We start from the raw sequence: 23275 nt of genomic DNA, 5'->3' as shown, positions 1-23275 counted from the left end.
ACTGTGGTGAGTGAAATAAATCAGAGAAAGACAGGCTACATGATCTCACTTACATGTGGAATCTTAAAAAAAAAAACCTCATAGAAATAGAGAAAAAGTTTGAATGCTGCCAGGTGCTGTGTGGAAATCAGGAAATATTGGTCATAGGGTACAAAGTTCCAGTTATATTTAAGATGAACAAGTTCTGGGGATCTAATGTACAGCATGGTGACTATAATGAACAATACTGTATTTTGTACTTGAACGTTGCTAAGAGAATAAATTTTAAATGTTCTCATCACATATATTATTTGTGATTACATGAGGTGATGGATGTGTTAACTAACTTTATTGTGATAATCCTTTCACATACTCTGTGTGTATCAAATCATTGTATTGTATACTTAAACTTGCACAATGCTATATGTCAATGTTACCTAATAAATCTGGAAAACAAAGAGTAAGATATGAGGAAGAGAAGATTCACTTCACAGATTTCAGAGAAGCAAATTTTATCTAAATCTTTAAAAATACTAGAGCAAACCCACAAATTCTCTGGATTCTGATTCTGGCTATGCTTTCCCTAGCTTATGATCTTGGATAACTTTTTAAACTGCTCTGTGCCTAGATTGCCTCATCTAAGAAATGGGAATAGTAATTATACTTAACTGATAAGAGTTTTGAAAATAAAAAAAAGAGTTGTCACGAGGATTAAATTATATAATAGCTAGGAAAATGCCTGGCACATGATCGCAATGGTTTGATAATGAAGATGAAGGAGGAGGGGGAGGAGGAGAAGGGAGATAAGGTTTGTGTTAGTGATCACTGCCTCCCTGGGTTTGGACCCTGATTAGCTGTTGGGATTTGGACATGTTTCTTAAATTCTCTAAGCCTTAGTTTTCTCATCTGTAAATGGAATAACAATACAGGCAATATGCACAGATCACACAAAATTGATAAGGGGAGTACAATAAGATCATTTGTGTACAGTGCCTGGATCACAATAAGCTCAATAATATTATCTCTAAAAAGTTAACACAAACTGGGGCAGCAATGTCTACTTTATAGATTGCTGTGAAAATAAAACGAGAGCCCTTTGAAAACTGCTGCTAAGTCGCTTCAGTCGTGTCCGACTCTGTGCGACCCCATAGACGGCAGCCCACCAGGCTCCCCGTCCCTGGGATTCTCCAGGCAAGAACACTGGAGTGGGTTGCCATTTCCTTCTCCAATGCATGCAAGTGAAAAGTGAAAGTGAAGTCGCGCAGTCGTGTCCGACTCTTAGCAACTCCATGGACTGCAGCCTACCAGGCTCCATGGGATTTTCCAGGCAAGAGTACTGGAGTGGGTGCCATTGCCTTCTCCGCCTTGAAAACTGAAGTACCCTAAAAATGAAGCGGTAGTTCAATTCGTTTTCACTAGATGGCAGTAGACATCACCAAATGCAGCTGAGCTCACCTAAACAAAGAGCTGAGGGAGAAAAAGACACTTTCCTTTGCACACTTACTTGGCCTCATCCCACTTCTGTGATGATGCAGGAACGGGACTGGAGAGCATAACATATATTATTTCAAATGAGTGAATTCCTTACTTGGGCTCAGGAATCTTTTTGTTGGATGTAGACTGTGTTTTCAAGACTAGACCCAGACTGAACCAGAGAGTATGTCACAGATCAACAGATCAACACACAGGTATGAGAGGAAGAAACAGATTTGCCAGTGTGCTGGCTTTTGCCTCTTTGGCCAAATTATTTCTCTTCTTTAAACCTTTCATCAAGATTTGATGAAGTGCTATCAAAATTTGTATATAGAGTCAGTCAGAATGTCAAAGTTTCTCAAGGGAACTAAAAAATCAGTAAATAAATGTCCTCATACTAGATGAGGTACTGTTAGAGGTCATTGATGGCTGTGCCTCAGAGTAACCTTTCTTTTATTTGATAGATTTCTTAAAATTTTCTTCTTTTAATTAAAAAATGACATTTAAAATCTTTTAACACTTGTACATATTGTATTCGTTTGCTGGGGCTGCCCTAATAAAATACCACAGACCAGGTGACTTACACAACAGAACCATATTTTTTCACAGTCCCAGAAGCTAGATGTCCAAGGTCAAGGTCTCTTTTCTTCTGATGCCTCTGTCCTTGTCTTTCAGGCCATCTTCTTTCTGTGTCCTCGCATGGTTATCTTTCTGTGTTGTCTGTGTCCTAATATCTTTTTATAAGGACATCCGTCATCTTGGGAATCCACTCAGTGACCCTATTTTAACTTAATTACATCTCAAAATGTGGTCGCATTCTGAGGTTCCGATGTTACACACCGAGGTACATCACGTTGGGTGGGGAGGACCCAATTCAGCCCATAACACGGGCACAGGTTGTTAAGAAGAATAGTAGTGGGCTACTCCTACTCCATCCCTCCTGCTTCATTTTCCAATTTCTGGAAGAATCCAACTTGTACTCTTTTTTTTTTTTTTTAGTATTTATTTGGCTGCACAGGAGTCTTAGTTGTGGCATGCAAGTTCTTTAGCTGAGGCATGTGGGGATCTAGTTCCCTGACCAAGGATTGAAATCAGGTCCCCTGCATTGGGATTGCAGAGTCTTAGCCACTGGACCACCAGGGAAGTCCTCCAATTTATACTCTTTTAGCTAATTATTTGAGTAGTTAACCTCACACCTATAAGTAACATGTATATAATGCCTCATTGTTTTTTCAGGTTTAGACTTCATCCGTTGATTAAAAAAAAAATTTTTTTTTTATTTATCTTTGGCTGATCTGGGTCTTCTTTGGAGAGGGTAACAGGCAGGAAGGCCAGGGGTCTCCAAACGGAGGAAATAGCCTGCAAGTATCAGACATTTTTATCTCTCTTAAGCGGCAGGAGGAAACAAACTAGCGATATTTTTTCCTTCTCTATATAAATTTAAAAGGCGGTTTCTCTTAAAATTCTGTGTTGCCATAATGACACCTTGTTTCACCTGAAGTTAGCTATTCTCAAACCTAGAGATAACCAATGCCTTTTTCTTATGGAAATGTTTATCTTAAGCTATGCTAATGTACTATGCATTTACCTCAAACTCTGTCTTCAAGTTGGTTCCGCCTTTTGGCTCAGAACCTACTTGACAAACCAGTACTCAGATATTGTTCCTCTAATTTATGTAAATGAAACTATTTGTATGGTGCTCTGCCCTTCTTCAAGATTCAAGTTAATCATTTTATGGCCCAGGATGAACAATTTGGTGCCAAGATTATCCCAAAATGGGTGAGGGGCCTGGTGCCATTCTGAGTTTTAAGACATTCCTTTCTTTCATTAACAGACTGCTAGTGACGATATAACATCCAGCTGAAGACTAGCAGGGGGGTACTCTTTCTGCCCCCTTCTGATGCCTAGGTCAGAAGCTTTCTCTGTCTCCTTTATACTTTAATACAACTTTATTACACAAAAGCTCTGAGTGATCAAGCCTCGTCTCTGGCCCCGGATTGAATTCTTCTCCTCCGGGGGCCAAGAATCCCGACGTCTTTGCGTGATTCAACAACAACCTTTCACTTGGCTGCTCCTGCACTTTCCCTAGTTGTGGCAAGCGGAGTCTACTCCTCACTGTGGGGCTCAGACTTCCCACTGCAGCGGCTTCTCTTTTGGAGCTTGGACTTAAGTCGTTGTGGCCTGTGGGCCTTAGAGTGTGGGCTCAGTAGTTGTCACGGACTCTGCTGCTCCGAGGCATGTAGGAGCTTCCCTGATCAGGGATGGAACCAATGTCCCCTGCATTGACAGGCGGATTCTCAACTGCTGGACCACCAGGGAAGTCCCGATCCTTTGATTTTTACTATGAAAGATGTACCTCTTTCTCACCTCCCATCACCTATATAGACTTCCTCTCTCCCCATTCTCCCAAAATAGTGAATCATAATTTTGGTGAGATCAATGATTGATATTTACATTATTGAACAGCTTTGTTTTTCCAGAAGCCAATTATTATTATTTTTATTTGTTTTGTTTTCTATGTATTGGTTGTACCTCAATCTCTAACCTTTACCCCTTTGATGTCAATCTCATCTCAATTAAGAGACACATCTCAATTAAATAAGACACATATCTTATTCTATCTGTGTCATCCTCTAATCTGCCTCCAGGGGCCTCTTGCTTGTTCCATTCTGGATTGGCTGAACCCTAGGACTGTCATACTGCTGCCTACTAATTCTCTTTGCTTCTCCCTTGGGTTGGAATTTCTGTTTTCTGGATTCTGTGTCATCCTCTTCCCCTTCTTGGTCTACTTTCTTGCTGTAATGTCAGTTTAACATTTCAAACATTTACTTATTCAGCAAACTTTTCTTTTTTTGGCAACACCATTTGGCATGCGGGATCTTAATATCCTGACCAGGAATTGAACCTGTGTCTTCTGCATCGGGAGCATGGAGTCTTACACTGCACCACCAGGAAAGTCAGCAAACATTATTGAGCTTGTGTCAGGCAAAGTGCTAGGCACTAGGAATTCAGAAGAGGAATAGAAAACATCACTGCTTCTAGGCTGATGATGTCCAGCTCTGTAACAACACAATGACCAGTGTGATATGAGCTCAGGACAGGTACTTGGTTAAAACTCTGCGCTTCCACTGCAGGGAGTGTGGGTTCCATTCCTGGTCAGGAAACTATGATCACTGAACTGCCATGGAAGTCTCCATCATTTTGTTCAGGCATATTAGTGGTTTGTTTTATTCTGTGGACCATACTTGGGCTGCCATCTATGGGGTCACACAGAGTTGGACATGACTGAAGCGACTTTAGCAGCAGCAGCAGCAGCAAGGTCTTGACCCCCTAGAAATTCATTTATTCATTTAACAATTATTTGTTGAGATGCACTCTTCTAGGTGCTGGAAATATAGCATGAATCAAAAAAGAATTACTCCCCTATAGGAACTGACATGAGAGTGTCAGAAATAAATTTTTTTAAAAAGTCAAGTTGAGATAAATCCTATGGGAGAAGGAAAACAAGGCAGGCCCAGGAGAAGAGAAAAGAGAGGTACTATGGTTTTATAGGATGGTCAGGGAAGGCATTTCTGATACGGAGAAATTTGAGCTACAACAGAAGAAAGGGAAGAAGACATTTAGGCAGAGAGAAAAGGTATTAATGACTCCAATAACCACAGTGGTGTGATCACTCACCTAGAGCCAGACATCCTGGAGTGCAAAGTCAAGTGGGCCTTAGGAAGCATCACTGCAAACAAAGATAGCGGACGTGATGGAATTCCAGCTGAGCTATTTAAAATCCTAAAAGATGATGCTGTAAAAGTGCTGCATTCAATACGCCAGCAAATTTGGAAAACTCAGCAGTTGCCACAGGACTGGAAAAGGTCAATCTCAAAGAAGGGCAATGCCAAAGAATGTTCAAACTACCACACAACTGCATTCATTTCACATGCTAGCAAGATCATGGTCAAAATCCTTCAAGCTAGGCTTCAACAGTATGTGAACCAAGAACTTTCAGATGTTCAAGTTGGATTTAGAAAAGGCAGAGGAACCAGAGATCAAATTGCCAGCATTCATTGGATCATAGAAAAAGCAAGAGAATTCCATAAAAACATCTACTTCTGCTTATTGACTTCACAAGGCTTTGACTATGTGGATCACAACAAACTGTGGAAAATTCTTAAAGAGATGGGACCACCTTACCTGTCTCCTGTGAAACCTGTATGCAGGTCAAGAAGCAACAGTTAGAACTGGACATGGAACAATGTACTAGTTCAAAATTGGGAAAGCAGTACATCAAAGCTGTGTATTGTCACCCTGCTTATTTAACTTACATGCAGAGTACATCATGCAAAATGCCAGGCTGGATGAATCACAAGCTGGAATCAAGATTGCTGGGAGAAATATCAATAACCTCAGCTATGCAGTGATACCACCTTTATGGCAGAAACCAAAGAGTAACTAAATAGCCTCTTGAAGAAGGTGAAAGAGGAGAGTAAAAAGCTAGCCTAAACTCAACAGTCAAAAAACTTAAGATCATGGCATCTGGGCCCATCACTTCATGGCAAATAGATGGGGAAACAATGGAGATAGTGACAGATTTTATTTTCTTGGGCTCCAAAATCACTACAGATGGTGACTGCAGCCATGAAATTAAATGACACTTGCTCCTTGGAAGAAAAGCACTGAAGAACTGATGCTTTTGAACTGTGGTACTGGAGAAGCCTCTTGAGAGTCCCTTGGACTGCAAGGAGATCAAACCAGTCAATTATAAAGGAACTTAGTCTTGAATATTCATTGGAAGGACTGTTGCTAAAGCTCCAATACTTTGGCTACCTGATGTAAAGGGCCAACTCATTGGAAAAGACCCTGATACTGGGAAAGATTGAAGGCAGGAGGAGAAGGGGATGACAGAAGACGAGATGGTTGGATGGTATTGCCGACTCAATGGACATGAGTTTGAGCAAGCTCCAGGAGATTGTGAAGGACAGGGAAACCTGGCATACTGTAGTCCATGGGGTCTGCAAAGAGTTGGACATGACTGAGCGACTGAACAACAACAAGGCAGAGGGAAAGGGAAGTGCAAAGTGCTCGGGTGGAGCAGGAAGGCCACTGGGGTTGGGGAAGAGTGAGTCAGGGGAAAGCAGTAAGAGACCAGCAGAGGCTTTGGAGGCCATAGCAAGAAATTTGGTTTCTCTTCCTAAGACACTGGAGATGGGAAGATATTGCAGGGTTTTTGACATGATCCCCAGAAGACATGCAGGTTTTATGGGCCATTTATTGCCCACATCTGGCTTCACTCTCATAGCCAAACTCATGAGAGCCGTCAACATCCTCTGCCACCACTTTCTCACCTCATTCCTTCAACCCAGACCATCTGGGCTCTGGATGCCATCACTTCTCTGCAAAAGCTCTTATCAAGATCATCAGGGACTATACCTCGTCAAAGTTTGTAGCAATGCTCAATCCTCCTACTTCCCAACCTCACAGCAGCAACTGACATGGTTGCAGCCCTGCTCCGCGATTCAGCAATCCCTGACTCTAGCCTGGTTTTCTTCCTCCTTCACAGGCTTGTGCCCCAGGACTCTTACCTCTGACCTCTGCTGTACTCTTCCCCTGGGCTTTGGGTCCATGGTTTTCAATACTGTCGATATGCTGATGACTTCTGAGTTTATATCTCTAGCTCCAAATTTGTAATTCCAAATGACCAGTCCACGTGTCCACTTGGAGTTCTAATAGGCATCTTCTCCACGAGTTCTTCCCCACAGAAATGGCATCACCTGTTCAGGACAAAACGCATCCTTGGTTCTTATCTTTATTCCAGTTGGTTCCACCTCCAAACGAAACCCTGAATCTGATCACTTCTCAGCAGGCCCCTGTTACCCACTAACTACAGTTGTCATCATCCCTTGCCCAGATTACTGCACAAGCTGCCTGATTTCTCTCCCTGCCTCCACTCTTACCTATTCCCTTCATTCTTCATCCATTATCTTAAAAGACAAGTCATGTCAGGGCCATGACCTTGCCTAAAATCCTCCACTGCAATCAGAACAAATCCAAATCCCTTATCAGGGGCCTACATCACCACCTGTGTTCAAGGCCTTGTGGTTCCAACTCCCTCTCCCGCCCCCTCCCTCACCTAGGGTCCAGCTGAGCACACTGAGTTGGCTCCAGTCTCCAGGTCTCTGCACTTGCTTTTCCTTGAGCCTGGAATATTTGTCCTCACTGTCTTCACTAGGCTTTTTTCTCATCCTTCAGCTTTCAGCTTAAATGTCACCTCGGTGAGGCCTTTCCTGATCTCCCAAAGTCCTCCCCTACCCCCACCACTCTCTAGCACTTTCAGAAATTACTGTATTCATCTGTTGTAGAGTTCCATGTGTAACCTCATCCCCAACGCGTACACCAGAAAGCTTCCAGAGAGCGGGCACCGCCTTTGTTTTCAGCCCCACACACTGCCTGGTAGAGAGCAGATGCTGAAGAAACTGAGGATGACTGACAGCCCACGAGATTATCCAGGGCTCTTACGAGGTCCTTGTCTGCTGCAGGGAGAGATGGCTTCTTCAATCGCTTGCTCTCATTCTAGGCAGAGCGAGGAGGAGTCGGGGACTAGCAACCATCCTTCTGTCTTCCCCTCCCCACTTCCTCTCCGACCGCCACGCGCCCTTTCTTGCCCCGCTCCCGCCGCTTCCTGCTCATCCTTCCTCCCTGCCACCTCCCCTGCCTCCCCCACCCTTCATCCCGCCCTGTCGCGTGGGAGCCGTCCTGGTCGCGCGGATGCTGGAGCGCAGGGACCCGACGGCAGGCCGCGGAGGCATGATGGCGCTCAAGGCGCTGCGTTTGGTTTTGTTCCTGGTCTGGTGGGACTCGGCCGGTAACGCTCACCAGTCTCTCTGGTCCCCGGAGGACCAGCCAAGGAGTTACCGAGAAGGGGGTCTTGCCCGCTACTATCCCTCCCCGAGGCCTGGGGGTCCTTTGTGTCCCTCCACGCACCCGTTACTGGCGGTTCCGGCCCGCCCCGCAGTTGCCTAGGGACACGAACTTGGGGATGTTCGTGTTCGGGGTTGAGGGGTGGCATTGTGGAGCCAGCAACAGTCTTTAGTTCCTGCTTGGGCTTCTTCCCAGGCTGCTCTTTCTCCCTTAAAGTGGATTTTCTGGAATCCAAGGTTAGGAGTCAGGTTTTTATGTACCCGGGGCCTTCCTTGCAGAACCTCAGCAGCAGATGTGCAGGAATCAGAAATTGTGAAAGCCAAGTGCGCCAAGCACCGTGGGGCTTGTGAGAAGGCGGCTTTAGTCCAGCCGGACTTGATGTCTGTTTAAAGTGGAGTTAAAGTGATAACACCCAATGTCAAATTTTGTACTTATTATCTCGACCACAGAGGAAAACAACATTGTGAACTATTGAGTTACTTCTCTAACCTTTATTCGGTAGCTCCAAAGTTTCCCAAGCAATCCTATTAGGGCGGTCAGATATAGAACCGGTTCCAAGTGTTTTCTGTGTGCCCGCTAGGAGAGGTGCCAGAACACAGCTGAATCGACTTTTTCGGAAGGAGTCAAAGAAGCTGGACATGTGAGGGAGAGGGAGACTTGTAGTCTGTCTAAATCACAAGCTGAATTTAAAAAAAAAAAAAGTCCTTATGAATAAGCACGTCCTTTAAAATGTCTGTTTCCTTTTTGTAGCCTCTTCCAATGCTGAGTTTGGTCAACCTTCAGAATACAGTACAGTAAGTAGGAAACCACTTGTATTGTTTCTACTAATACAATGAAGCTCACAGTGGTTTGGGTGGGGGCTGGTTTTCAGGTCTGCCACTTTCGAGACAGTTGACTGCTTCTTTAGAAGCCAGATTCTTAGGCAGGCTTTTTGATACAGATCACAGTATAAATTTTGGTTAAAAATTGCTCAGGCCTTGAAGGCCTCGGGGCTTTGTTTCCTTTTAATATCCTTTGATGATTTAGAAGGTCCTATGCCCAGAAGTTACATGTTGTACTAGATATTTTATGTATATTCTCAGATTAACTTGTGGAAGCAAACGAAGGCCAACCAGATGAAAGCAAGCAAAACCTAGTTATTCACTCCTTAATGTAGCAAGTGAGTCAGCCATGTCACTTGTGTTTTAGCTGAGACTCAAAGGCAGAGGAGTGGGAAAGCTTTGTAACAGGGAAAAGGGAAGGCATCAGGTGTGCCCTGATTGAGGCTGTTGGCATGGGGAGGCTGGAGGTGGGAACTAAAGGCAGGTGTCCTATGTGAATGGATAGGAGGGCATATTTGGATCAGCCACTCTCTATTTAAGCAACTCATATATGATTCTCTGCTTTCTCTCTAACCATTCCCACAACATGTCAATTACTCACTGGTTAGAGACAGACCACCCTCTTGTTTAACTACTCTCCTGTAAATCATACAGTTTGTGTCCCTTGAGTGGAGCTGTATTCTTACCAAGACTCAAGCATCTGTGTTCACAAGCCTATTATGCCAGCCACAGTCTTAATTTATAAAAAATGTAGAGACAGCATGAACATGAGGGTAAATAAATGAAAATGTTTATATGGAAAATGTGTCAGATGCTTTTGAAAAACTTGCTAAAAGACAAATTCTAAAAAATTGACTTAGGTGTAGTCGAACAACAGTAAATAATTGGGGAATTATTTTTTAACTGTCTATTACCTTGCTGTACCAATGTCTTTAAATTCTCACCATATTTTAAAAAGTGGGCAGGTTTACCCCTCAGGAGACAGATTGTCATTTTGATTGTCATGACCAGGAAGTTGTAACTAGCGTCTAGTGGATAGAGAACAATGATGTTACTAAACACCCTACCATGCATGAGACAGCCTCACACAACAAATAATTAGCTGGTCCAAAATACGAAGGCAGTTGAGAAATCCCATTTAAAACAAAAGAAGAAATCATGGATGATTTATTATGGGTATGATTTTTGCAGTGACAGCACACAGAACTCTAACTAGTTGAAACATTTCGTAGGAAAAGTCTTATGTCTTGTGTCAGGATTAGATTCAGCTGCAGAAAATAACAGCTCACAGAACTGCCATTTTAGGATGTGGACTTTGTCATCCTGGTCTGTAAAGTATAGAGTTCCTGTTCCAGAAGCAGGATGGAGGAATGGACAAAATAAAAATTGGGGGAGGCAGAGGACAAACCCCAACTTTCTTTTAAAGGAGGTTCCTAGCAGGTGATAAAGAATCAGCCTGCAATGCAGGAGACCCAGGTTCAATCCCTGGGTGGGGAATTGAAGGGAGACTCCCCAGCCTGGAGAATCTGGAGAGTGGCAACCCACTCCAGTCTTCTTGCCTGGAGAATCCCATGGACAGAGGAGCCTGGTGAGCTATATAGTCCATGGGGTTGAAAAGAGTTGGAACAATTGAATGACTAACACAAACATAGAAGCAAATGCGCACAGTAATTCCACTTGCATCCCATTGGCCTGCCCTTGATCGTGTGCTCATACCTAGCTGCAAAGAGGTTGTCTTAGTGTAGGTAGCATTACAACTGGCCATGTGACTCATTGTCTTTCCATCAAAAGATTGGCAATTTTGTTTTTATTTGGCATCCGGTCCCATCACTTCATGGGAAATAGATGGGGAAACAGTGGAAACCGGGTCAGACTTTATTTTTTGGGGCTCCAAAATCACTGCAGATGGTGACTGCAGCCATGAAATGAAAAGACGCTTACTTCTTGGAAGAAAAGTTATGAGCAGCCTAGATAGCATATTCAAGAGCAGAGACATTACTTTGCCGGCTAAGGTCCGTCTAGTCAAGGCTATGGTTTTTCCAGTAGTCATGTATGGATGTGAGAGTTGGACTGTGAAGAAGGCTGAGCGCTGAAGAATTGATGCTTTTGAACTGTGGTGTTGGAGAAGACTCTTGAGAGTCCTTTGGACTGCAAGGAGATGCAACCAGTCCATTCTGAAGGAGATCAGCCCTGGGATTTCTTTGGAAGGAATGATGCTAAAGCTGAAACTCCAGTCCTTTGGCCACCTCATGCGAAGAGTTGACTCATTGGAAAAGACTCTGTTGCTAGGAGGGATTGGGGGCAGGAAGAGAAGGGGACGACAGAGGATGAGATGGCTGGATGGCATCACGGACTCGATGGACGTGAATCTGAGTGAACTCTGGGAGTTGGTGATGGACAGGGAGGCCTGGCGTGCTGAGATTGATGGGGTTGCAAAGAGTCGGACACGACTGAGCGACTGAAATGAACTGAACTGATATGTTTTAAGATAAAATGTTTAGGGTATGTTATAATTTTTGTTACTGTTTCCCTACTTTAATCGACTTTTTCAATTAAATGACCAATTACCAGTTGTCCCAATCTCATTGGAAAGAGACTATCTAGTCTCCTGTGGAAGCCGTCCTGGAAGCCATCATCTTAGTGAGCCTAGAGCAGGAAGAACACATCAGGCTCCTAAATGGAGATAGAAGCCTGAACGAAGGATGGAAAGGGTCAAAAGTTTCTCTTTAGTTCAGAGTTTGGCCAATGCCCTGTCCTACTTAGGTCTCTATGAATCCACATAATATGAAGGAAGAGGTATATTTCATTTATTCAGAGTATTAAACACTTATTCTGAAGTGAGGAAAGATGATTACTATTACTAAAACAAAACAAATACAGCAGGTCATATATTCAACCTGTTATTAGAATGAGCCTCTGCATGCTATGGTGTGACCACTGTGACCAGTTCTAGTCCTGGTTCTGCTGGAGACTAGTGGCTATGAGCAAGACATATTACCTCTCTGGCCTCAATTCCATTGAATCTGAGAGTTGAGTTCCATGATCCAATATCAGTTTGTTAGGGCTGCTGTAATAAAGCCACAAAATGAGTGACTTAAACAACAGAGATGGATTGTCTCATAGTTCTCAAGGCTGGATGTTCAAACTCAAGGTGTCGACAGGGTTGGTTCCTTCCGAACGCTGTGAGAAAGAATCTGGTCCAATCCTCTCTCCTAGTGTCTCATAGCCTCAGGCATTTCTTGGCTTGTAAATGGCATTCTCTTGGTGTCGTCCCATGATCTTGCTTCTGTGTGTGACTCTGTGTCCAAACTTTCCTTTTGTTTTTAAAAAATATTTATTTATTTTTTGCACAGGCTTTCTCTAGTTGTAGCGAGCAGGGGCTGCTCTTCCTTTTGGTGCTTGGGCTTCTCATTGCGGTGGCTTCTCATTACAGAGCACAGGCTCTGGGCACATGGGCTTCAGAGCTGCAGTGCTCGGGCTCAGTAGTTGTGGCTCATGGGCTTAGTTGCCCTGCAGCATGTGGAATCTTCCCAGACCAGGGATCAAACCTGTCCCCTGCATTAGCAGGTGAATTCTAATCTGCTGCACCACCAGAGTGAAAAGAAAAGTGTTAGCTACCTCAGTCGTGTCTGACTCTCTGTGACCCCATGGACTGTAGCGCACCAGGCTCCTCTGTCCATGGGATTCTCCAGGCAAGAATACTGGAGTGGGTTGCCATTCCCTTCTCCAGGGGATCTTCCCGAACCAGGGGTCGAACCCAGGTCTCCTGTATTGCAGCTGGGTTCTTTACCATCTGAGCCACCAGGGAAGAATTCCTGAATGGAAATTTCACCACCAGGGTAGTGCCCCAATTTTCCCTTTTTATAACCACACCAGTCATATTGGATTAAGGCCTATTCTCCTAAACTTTTTACTTTAAGATAATTTCCTATATGAAGACCCTACTAATCCCACATAAGGTGGTCATATTCTGAAGTGCTAAGAGTTAGAACTTTAACATATCTTTCTGGGTGGATGCAGTTAAGCCCATAACAAGCCCTGAGGTCTAATTCTGAACCTACTGTTTTCCTACTGCTTAAATGCTAGTATCTTACAAGTCCGGACAAAAGATTACATTTCCGAGTGTGTCTGGGCATTATGCCACGGAATTAGGTGGAATGTAACAGGACATTCTCATGGAGTTGCTCTGAAGAACAGATTATGAAACTGGAGGATAGTAAAGTACATTGGTGGCCTATCTTGGACTTTTATTTAAAAATCAGCCAACATAAACCTTCTGCTGAGGTCCTGATCTTACATAGCAGGTATTGACTCATTGCTTCAACACTACATCTGATGCTTCGAAAAACCTGTGTGTCTGTATGTGTGTGTGTGTGTGTGTGTAAAATAGAAATTTTTCTGTAGGAAATTTCTAGAAAATATAGGGAAACTTGGGACTTTGCCTGAATTCTCTGGTGGCTCAGATGGTGAGGAATCTATCTACAGTGCAGGAGACCTGGGTTCAATCCTTGGGTCTGGAAGATCCCCTGGAGAAGGGACTAGCTACCCACTCCAGTATTCTTGCCTGGAGAATCCCGTGGACCGAGGAGCCTGGTGGCTACAGTCCATGGGTTCCCAAAGAGTCGGACACGACTGAGTGACTAATGGTGGAACTTTACTCTCCTCTTATGTTAAAAACGTCTCAAGTTATTCACCAATTTCTGTCTTCCTTTCTCTTTTCTAGCCAAACTGCCATCAGTATACATTACCAGGATGTCCCCGGGACTTCAACCCCGTGTGTGGAAGTGATTTGTCCACTTATCCCAATGAGTGTACTCTGTGCATGAAAATCAGGTAGCAATTTTTCAGTATAAACTAGGCACATATTCTTTAGTTCTTTTGCATTTTGATTACTTAGGAAGTTGTGGCTCTTGGACATAATCAAATGTGACATAAGTAGCTCTGTTTTAAGGCATATTTAAAAAGACACAGAATCAGTGAATTTTCTAGGTCAAGGTTAGAAAAAGAGGCGTGTGATTAATCGATTATAGACCAGATAATTAAGTGATGTTACTACCCAGGGATGGGTAGTTTCCCAAAATTAAAAACATATTTACGACTTCCCTGGTGGACCAGTGGTTGAAAATCCACCTGCCAGTGCCGGGGATAAGAGTTCAATCCCTGGTCCAGGAAGATCCCACATACTGAGGAGCAACTAAGCTTGTGCACCACAGCTACTGAGCCCACGGCCTAGAGCCAAGAGTCACAGCTACTGAGCCCACTTGCTGCAACTACTGAAGCTCGTGTGCTTAGAGCCTGTGCCCCACAATAAGAGAAGAGAAGTCACCCCAGTGAGAAACCCAAGCACCACAACTGTACAGCAGTCCCCGCTTTCTGCAACTAGAGAGGCCCAGAGCAGCCAAAAAAAAAAAAGAAGAAGAAAGAAAAGAATATATTTAGTAGTTAAACTCTGGAATAGTGAATATTCTGTTGAATTCAGGAGCCACGTACAGGTGATTTACACACCCTGCACTACTGGTCAGAAAACCGGTCTTAGTAACTCTGCCTGTTAGAATGCTCACTAATAAGTGTATTATACTGATGCCCTCTGTGTAAGACACCTGGCCAGCTTAGGTGACCATGACTCCACCTCCAGATACACTGCTTTGTATTTCAGGGGTTCAGACTCTGAACTCAGTCTTCAGTAAATTACCAGGTCTTCTCAGAGTGATTTGTAGGGAGTAGTTCCATGTGCCCTAAGGTTTGGGAAAAAATGGCAGAGTTGGGTTTTCACCTTCACTGTTTCCTAGATTTAGCTTTAAAAAATATATATTTAATGATTTTAGGCTGTGCTGGGTCTTCTTTGCTGCTTGGGCTTTACCTAATTGCAGTGTGCAGGTTTCTCATTGTAGAGGCTTCTCTTGTTGCAGAGCCTCGGCTCCAGGGTGCAAGGGCTTCATTAGCTGTGGTTCCTGGACTTAGACCACAGGCTCAGAAGCTGTGGTGCACAGACTCAGTTGCTCCACAGCACATGGGATATTTCTGGATCAGTGATAGAACCCATGTCTCCTACATTGGCAGGCAGATTCTTTACCACTGAGCCACCAGGGAAGGCCCTAGATTTAGCTTTAAAAATGAATGTCAACCGGGAAAGAATATAATGTATAATGACATGGGTCTTTTTAATACAAATTGTGGGACAGTTTCAATAAATGTGTTTTTATGATTGGTCAATTTTCAGGGAAGATGGTCGTGATATTAAAATAATCCGAAGTGGACCCTGCTGATGGAGCAGTTCACAGAAGAGAAATTGGAGAAGCATCCCCGCATACTAGATGTATTTTATTTTCCCCATTTCTCTTTTCCTGTGTTTCTTTATGTGAGACTTGTTAACCCACATTTTCTGAGATGAGATGTGGAAGAGAGCCATGGACAGTGATTGATAATTAAAGCAAACAAACGAAAGTCCTTGTTTCTTGGCATTTGCCCCTTGAGTTAAGCTTATCGCCCAGATTACTTATATATTGCTTCATTTAGTTGGAATAAAATCAGCATTGTGTTCAGTTACCACTGTTCCCTATTCTCATTCAGCCTCACAGGGCTCTTTTCCTCTCAGACGGAGGTGAATTTCACTAAAGGAGAAGTAGAGTCATTTTTGAGAGGTCAAGGTTTATTCTCCTTCCCATTTCCCTGAATCTTTGATATAGAGTGTATGGTAATTGGTACAGTGTTGTGCACAGAGCAAATAATGTGAGATGCTGAAATTGACTCTAACCTGAACAGGTAGAGTCAAAAAAATATGCAATAAAAATACAAGATTTTAGAATTCCTTCCAATGCAGTTTTTCTTTCAAATTAATGCAGGAACTTGCCCTTTTCCTTCTTCTAGAGCTGAGGTTCTGAACCCTAGATGATGCTGGGGCTATGTTGGGAGGCATTTTGGGCATCACAATTTGTAGGGTGGGTGCTCCTGACTTCTAGCAGGTAGAAGCCAGGGATGCTACCAGACATTCTACAGTGAGCAGGACACCTCCCGACAACCAAGAAATTTTCGGTCCAAAATGTCAATAGCGCTGAGGGTGAGACGCTCTGTCTTAAGAGTCGGATGCAACATAAAAAATAGATGTTGCAATAATAAAAGTGACCAAAGGTTGATTTAGAAAGATATTGTCCAGGCAGAGGATTTTGAGTCAAGTCCTAGGTTTAAGTACATTCTAGGGTCAGGAAACTGTGAGACAAGAGGGAAGAAGTGATGAGAGTGTGTAGAAAAAAACCTGGCTTTGGCAAGTGGACTAAATGTGAATTTGAATTCTGATTCCAACACTTACTTGGGCTTCTGTTTTTTATCTGGAAAAGAGGGATCATGTTCAAGTCATGGAACTGCTGTGAGGAAACTGCTTAGCACAGCACTTGGTCCATGGAAACTACTGAAATAGTAGCTACAGTTAGTTCAAGTGTCCCTCTTAGGAGGCAGAAACTGAGGCCCACAGAGGCAAACCAATTTGCGCAAGGTTATGAAGCAGTGTGGACTAGAAGCCTGGTCTCCAAATTCCCAGACCTCTGTTCTTATGTGGAATAGAGGCAATAAAGTGGGAAGTTGTATAATATAAATGTGCCACAACTACATTATGTCTGTAGTTATTTTTGGCTTAAAAGTTTTATAAAAGTAGTATATGGTTTTCAGAAAGTTAAAAATACACCGAAATATATTTTAAAAATGAAAGTCTTGCCCATACTAGCCTCTAGAGGTGACCAATATTAACCTTTTGGAACACAGTCTTCCTAAATATGTGGGGGAACTTAAATGTCAAGAAGCTAAAGGGTCTTGCGGTGACACGTCACTGTTGAGAGCAGACCTGCAGGCAGGCCATGGCAGCAACCTCCACTGCACCAGGGAGAGGGAGGCTGCCATTTATAGGGGGAACTGATGTCAGGCTATGGGGGTAACGAGCAGCTGGGGCCACATAGGTAGTTACAGACTGAACCCTGTAATTAGGATTGGATAGTCCTGTGAGTGAAGCAGGGCGGGACTGGCTGAGCAGAGGATGTACAGAGAGCAAGAGAACAGCCATCTTGAGTGGCCTGCTCAAACGTGCATCTTGAGAAATGTGGACCTCGTCTTTTACTCTGCCCTCGCGTGCCCTAGAGTAGAGCACCCTGTGTAACTATGCTTATAAAAGACTTGTCACGTAGATCTCCCTGGACCCTTCAGATCATCTTCATAGACTGGTTTACAGTGCAAATCCCACTCAAATACACAGGATAGATAGTTTCTACCATCTAGGTCTGGATTTGAACTTAGTGTTTCAAAGAATAAAAGTGGATTTAAAAATAAGAGTACCAAAAATAGGGCATAGATTATCTACATGTTAACATGTAGAAATGCGTCATAACAATGATAAGAAATTTTGAAGTGCTATAATTAATAGCTTGATATTAATAGACTTTTTGTTAAAGTTTTTTTATACAGCATTATTTTGTCTGTATGCATAATGATAGCCATTTGCAATCACCAATAAATGGATTGTTTAAATGAACAAATTACATAATTCACATGGGCTGACTTTACAGAAGGAAGTTTTTGTTTGTTTTTAGAAAGTTTTATTTTTCTATGTTGAAAGTGGTAATCAATTCATATACAATTTTTAAGTAATATACAAGAAGTAGGTGGACTGTGGACACTTTTCCTATGGTGGGTCGGACGGTAAAGGGTCTGCCTGAAATGCGAGAGACCCGGGTTCAATCCCGGGTTCAATCTCCGGGTCGGGAAGATCCCCTGGAGGAGGAAATGGCAACCCACTTCAGTACTCTTGCCTAGAAAATTCCATGGATGGAGGAGCCTGGTGGGCTACAGTCCATGGGGTGTCAAAGAGTCGGACACGACTGAGTGACTTCACTTTCACTTTTCACAAATCAAAAAATTTGAGAATTCTTTTTTTTTTTTGCTGTGGCTTCTCTTGTTACTGAGCACAGGCTCTAGGCATGTGGGCTTCAGTAGCTGTGGCACATGGGCTCAGTTGCCCTGTGGCGCATGGAATTTTCCTGGACCAAGAATCAAACCTATGTCCCCTACATTGCCAGGAAGATTCTTAACCTGTGGACCAGCAGGGAAGTCCAAAAAGATGAACTCTTGAGAAAATAAAGGATCAGATAAAGCAGCTAAAGATACAGTCAACTTCCTCCCAACCCATTCTAGATCTTGTCCAGACTGTCTCTGACACTGCTGCCCATATTTATGTTGTGCGGTATACACATCTAGATGGCACAGACAACAAACAAGATATAGAAGGAAAGGTGTTTGGAGGCTTAGATGACTCATTCTCAGCTCTTCCCATAATGCTTTTTTTTCTTCATTCTTCTTGGTTGGGGAGAAGCAGCATCTCTCTATGACATATAGAAATGTGACCAATCCCATGTGAAAACACATCTGAAATCATACCTGATGCATTTGCCAATGACTGGATCATTTAGACTGCCAAATTACCATAGCTCCCACAGTTCATCTTTAGAGCAAGAAGTTTTATTTTCCTGTTTTGAAAATGAGATAATATTCAATGGGTCTAATAGTTGCATTCAATACAGAATTCTTAGGGCTTCCCTGGTGGCTCAGATGGTAAAGAATCTGCCTGCAATGTGGAGACTTGGGTTTGATCCCTGGGTCGGGAAGATCCCCTGGAGAAGGGAATGGCTACCCACTCCAGGATTCTTGCCTGGGAAATCCCATGGACAGTGGAGCCTGGCGGACTCCAGTCCATGGGGTCACATAGTTGGACTGAGCAACTTTCACTTTTCACTTTCATAGTATTCTTACTCCATAGAATTGAAATTACAGGCGAAATATATGAGGTTTTATGAGCTAAAGGGCTACCCTTTACATTTTAAGTTTTTTAAAAAAATATTTATTTATTTGGCTGCACTGGATCTTAGTTGCAGCATGTGGAATCTAGTTCCCTGACCAGGGATCAAACTTGGGCCCCCTGCATTGAGAGCATGGAATCTTAGCCACTGGACTACCTTGGAAGTCCCTAAGTTTAATTTTTAAATTTTGTAAGAAAAAAAGGGAAATTGTGTGTCTTAGTACTCTAGCATATTCAAAAGTCTCTTTTCTTATTGTGGAGCAGAGATCATGTTTACAAAACATTTGTGATAAAATTAGATTCAATGGTTCTGTGGCTTTTTTTCTGTCCCCAAGCAAAATTAGTTTTCCTTAAATGGAAAAGGATCTAAAAAACAAGGAAGAGATACATCAAAAGGTTAACAAAATTAAACAATTGTACACATTTATCTTCAAGGAATATATACTACTTTGATAATTATGATAAATATGCCTTTTAAAAATTGATTTTTTAAAAGAAAGATTATAGTTTAACAAACCATGCGAAGAAAGGAAACCTTAATTGAACCAACAAATTAAAAGCCAGAAATAGCCCACCAATAATCTTTTACAGACTTTTGCCAAGTGTTCTCCCTGTCATGGAACAATTCCTGGCCAGCGCTGAGACACAAGGGGGCAGTGGCTCCCTGGGAACTTCCACTTCCAGCAAATCCTGCCACTCAGCCTGAAACCAGCTGAGTGATGTCTCTCTAGAGCATTGCCACTGGCCTGGGAGTCATATTTAACTTGCAAACCAGTTTTAAAGACTCATACTTTTAATTTTTTAAATTTATTTTTGATGGAGGATAATTGCTTTACAACAATGCTTTGATTCTTTGAAGACACTACTTCTGTGACTAACAATGAATGGTCCAGTTGGTGCTAATGTGGAGTCAAGGACCTAGGTGAAATGATGACAAATAAAAACAGTTTTACCCTCTGAATAGGAGTTAGGCAAATGCTCTCAGACTGTGGCTGGAAAAGCTGGAATTTGAAAAGCTTCCAGAGGATGAGGCTGCAAGCTTATCTGACTTGAACAAAAAACTCTGACCCAACAGGCCTCAGAGAAGACTGCTTTTCTGTGGTGGGCAGGTTTATGAAGAAGCCACCAACCTTTCTTCTCTAGGTTTTCTGCTTCCCTGTCCCCATCTGGTTCAATGTCTCTTATCTTGACTAAAACTTCTGCCCTAGTAAGTATATTTATTAAGTCAGAAAAATCCATAATATCCAATATCAGCTTAGCCATTTACAGTTTCCAAAGTCTTTCATACTTTATAAAACACTTTCAAGTATGTTTTTCACATACCATTGAAATGATTTGACTCCATTTGAAATGATTTGACTTTTCACTCCCCACTTCAGTGAACTTTATCACTGGAGATAGACTCCATCATACTGACCAAAGTTATTACCAAGAAATTAAAGTCTGGGGACCAAATGCCAAGCTCATTGCATCGCACTTACCCTACAGATCAAGCTGCAGGGTAAAGGGTGTGATGTGGGCAGAATGGAAGTGTCAGAATCTGGTTTATGAAGCTCAGGAATGAATTCCTTTCTGAAGAGGAAGGAAAGGGCAGGGCAACTCTGTAGAAGCATTTGCCACTCAAAGACTTTCTTTTTTGTTTTTTTTTTCACTCAAAGACTTTCATGGGCACGCATGCATATGAAATTGGCAATGAATATTCGTGAGACAGATGACCCTAACTTACAATGTGGTGTGTTAGTCTTTGGAGGAGTGAAGAAATCCTTTGTTTGCCATAGGGTTGATTTATTAGGAAAACTTGTCTCCTAAACTATGTATCTTGATAAACTGCAAGAAGTCTAAGCCACGCAGAATGTCACAAAAGAAGCATTTGCTAGTTTTTATGGTTGTGTGGTTTTACCTACTTAATCAATGCACATATGTTTGGAGGTTTTTTCCTATTTTTCTATCAGTTTTATAATTTTTGTGACAGGAAATAGCATTGTGATTATAGGAAATGAGAGGTCGATTCATGATGTCTTCTCTTTTGATAGTCAACCAGGAATGATTTGATTGAAACTTAGAGGTTGTTGTGTTTCTATGCTTATGGTTTAGGAGAAAATCAAACAGGTTAAATGTCATGGTCAGCTAAAGGGCACAGCACATCTTTTCACTCTAAATTGGGATTCTTTTTTTAATCATTGTGCTCTGAAAATTACACACTCTGTTAAGAAAATGCTATCACCAGACGACTTTTGCTTCGTATTTCTACAGTGGATTTGGTGGCTACTGTTTCCCATTTTTGAACATAAAAAACAAAGGCTCAAAAAGCACTTGATATTTTCAGTGCTGATGAATGAGGAGCTTTTTATCTAGACCCTGTTTGGAAAAAAGTTGATCTCTAAATAGGGGCTCTGCTGGTGGCTCAACAGTAAAGAATCCACCTGCTATGCAGGAGACCTGAGTTCTATTCCTGGATTGGGAAGATCCCTTGGAGAAGGAAATGGCAATCCACTCCAGTATTCTTGTCTGGGAAATCCCAGGGACAGAGGAGCCTGGTGGGCTACAGTCAGTGGGGTTACAAAAGAGCCATACACGGCTCACAAACTAATCAACAACAACAGAGCAGGTGGCAGCACTGGAGTAGTTTATTATTTGTTGAGCACCAAGCCTGTGCTTGGTCCAGTAGGAAAATGACATTTGGTACAGTCTGTGCCATATGGTACAGCCCAGAAACCACCTTCTCAGGCTCCTTGGCTCATGTCACTTGGCTCATGAGACTAAGACAAACAATAGACCAAAGAGGGTAATGTAAATCTTGGAAAGTTGTTGCTGTTAAATAGAAACCATATTACCAGCAAATCAAATCAAAACACCTTTATACATTTTATACTCTTAACCAAAATATTAGAGTTAATTATAAGTCTATAAAATGGTAGTTTGCAAGGCTAGGATTCGCAACTTCTCGGCATCTTTTCAAACTGACTCTCTTTTGCAACAAATCTCCCTTTCACTTTCTTCTGCTCTCTAAGGATTCCCCAAAATACATTTCGCACTGGCCTTCAACAAATGCCTGAACATCCACTTATTATTGGACATAATAAACTGCTTTCTTTCACTTTCTTCTTTTAATGTGCAGATATCCCATTGCTTATTTAACTTATATGCAGAGTACATCATGAAAAATGCTGGACTGGAAGAAACACAAGCTGGAATCAAGATTGCCGGGAGAAATATCAATAAGCTCAGATATGCAGATGACACCACCCTTATGGCAGAAAGTGAAGAGGAGCTAAAAAGCCTCTTGATGAAAGTGAAAGAGGAGAGCGAAAATGTTGGCCTAAAGCTCAACACTCAGAAAACGAAGATCATGGCATCCGGTCTCATCACGTCACGGGAAATAGATGGGGAAACAGTGGAAACAGTGTCAGACTTTATTTTTTGGGCTCCAAAATCACTGCAGATGGTGACTGCAGCCATGAAATAGAAAGACGCTTACTCCTTGGAAGAAAAGTTATGACCAATCTAGATAGCATATTCAAGAGCAGAGACATTACTTTGCCGACTAAGGTCCATCTAGTCAAGGCTATGGTTTTTCCAGTGGTCATGTATGGATGTGAGAGTTGGACTGTGAAGAAGGCTGAGCACCGAAGAATTGATGCTTTTGAACTGTGGTGCTGGAGAAGCCTCTTGAGAGTCCCTTGGACTGCAAGGAGATGCAACCAGTCCATTCTGAAGGAGATCAGCCCTGGGATTTCTTTGGAAGGAATGATGCTAAAGCTGAAGCTCCAGTACTTTGGCCACCTCATGCGAAGAGTTGACTCATTGGGGAAAAGACTCTGATGCTGGGAGGGATTGGGGGCAGGAGGAGAAGGGGACGACCGAGGATGAGATGGCTGGATGGCATCAGGGACTCGATGGACGTGAGTCTGAGTGAACTCCGGGAGATGGTGATGGACAGGGAGGCCTGGCGTGCTGCGATTGATGGGGTCGCAAAGAGTCAGACATGACTGAGCGACTGAACTGAACACAGGGATGGCTAATTCTAGGCAAATCTGGCACATTCCCAGTCTATGGCAGACGTGCATGCTTTCTTGGGGAGTCTCGAGTTAAATCCTCAACACATTGCACCTGGCAGCCTACCCAGGCCTATCGAAGTCGGCACATGAGCTGAAACCTATTTGGCATCCTTGTTCTAGCAGTGTAAATCAAGTGGGTTGATAATACAATATCTGCTTGGTAGGTTCTAGAAGCAGGAAAACTGTGGTTTATATGGGTA

General features: G+C 42.7%; 1 protein-coding gene across 1 annotated transcript; it reads left to right on the top strand.

The window, feature by feature from the left end:
• The first annotated feature begins 8250 nt into the window (after positions 1-8250).
• LOC138082378 (serine protease inhibitor Kazal-type 2-like) lies at positions 8251-15448 on the top strand. Its single transcript, XM_068975663.1, has 4 exons — positions 8251-8305; positions 9112-9155; positions 13906-14015; positions 15403-15448. The coding sequence occupies exons 1-4, from the start codon at positions 8251-8253 to the stop codon at positions 15446-15448; spliced, it is 255 nt and encodes an 84-aa protein (XP_068831764.1).
• Positions 15449-23275: the final 7827 nt, after the last annotated feature.

This window comes from Capricornis sumatraensis, chromosome 7 (genome assembly GCF_032405125.1).
Source record: "Capricornis sumatraensis isolate serow.1 chromosome 7, serow.2, whole genome shotgun sequence".
NCBI classification, from domain to species: domain Eukaryota; kingdom Metazoa; phylum Chordata; class Mammalia; order Artiodactyla; family Bovidae; genus Capricornis; species Capricornis sumatraensis.
This window is presented reverse-complemented; position numbering and strand designations above follow the sequence as displayed.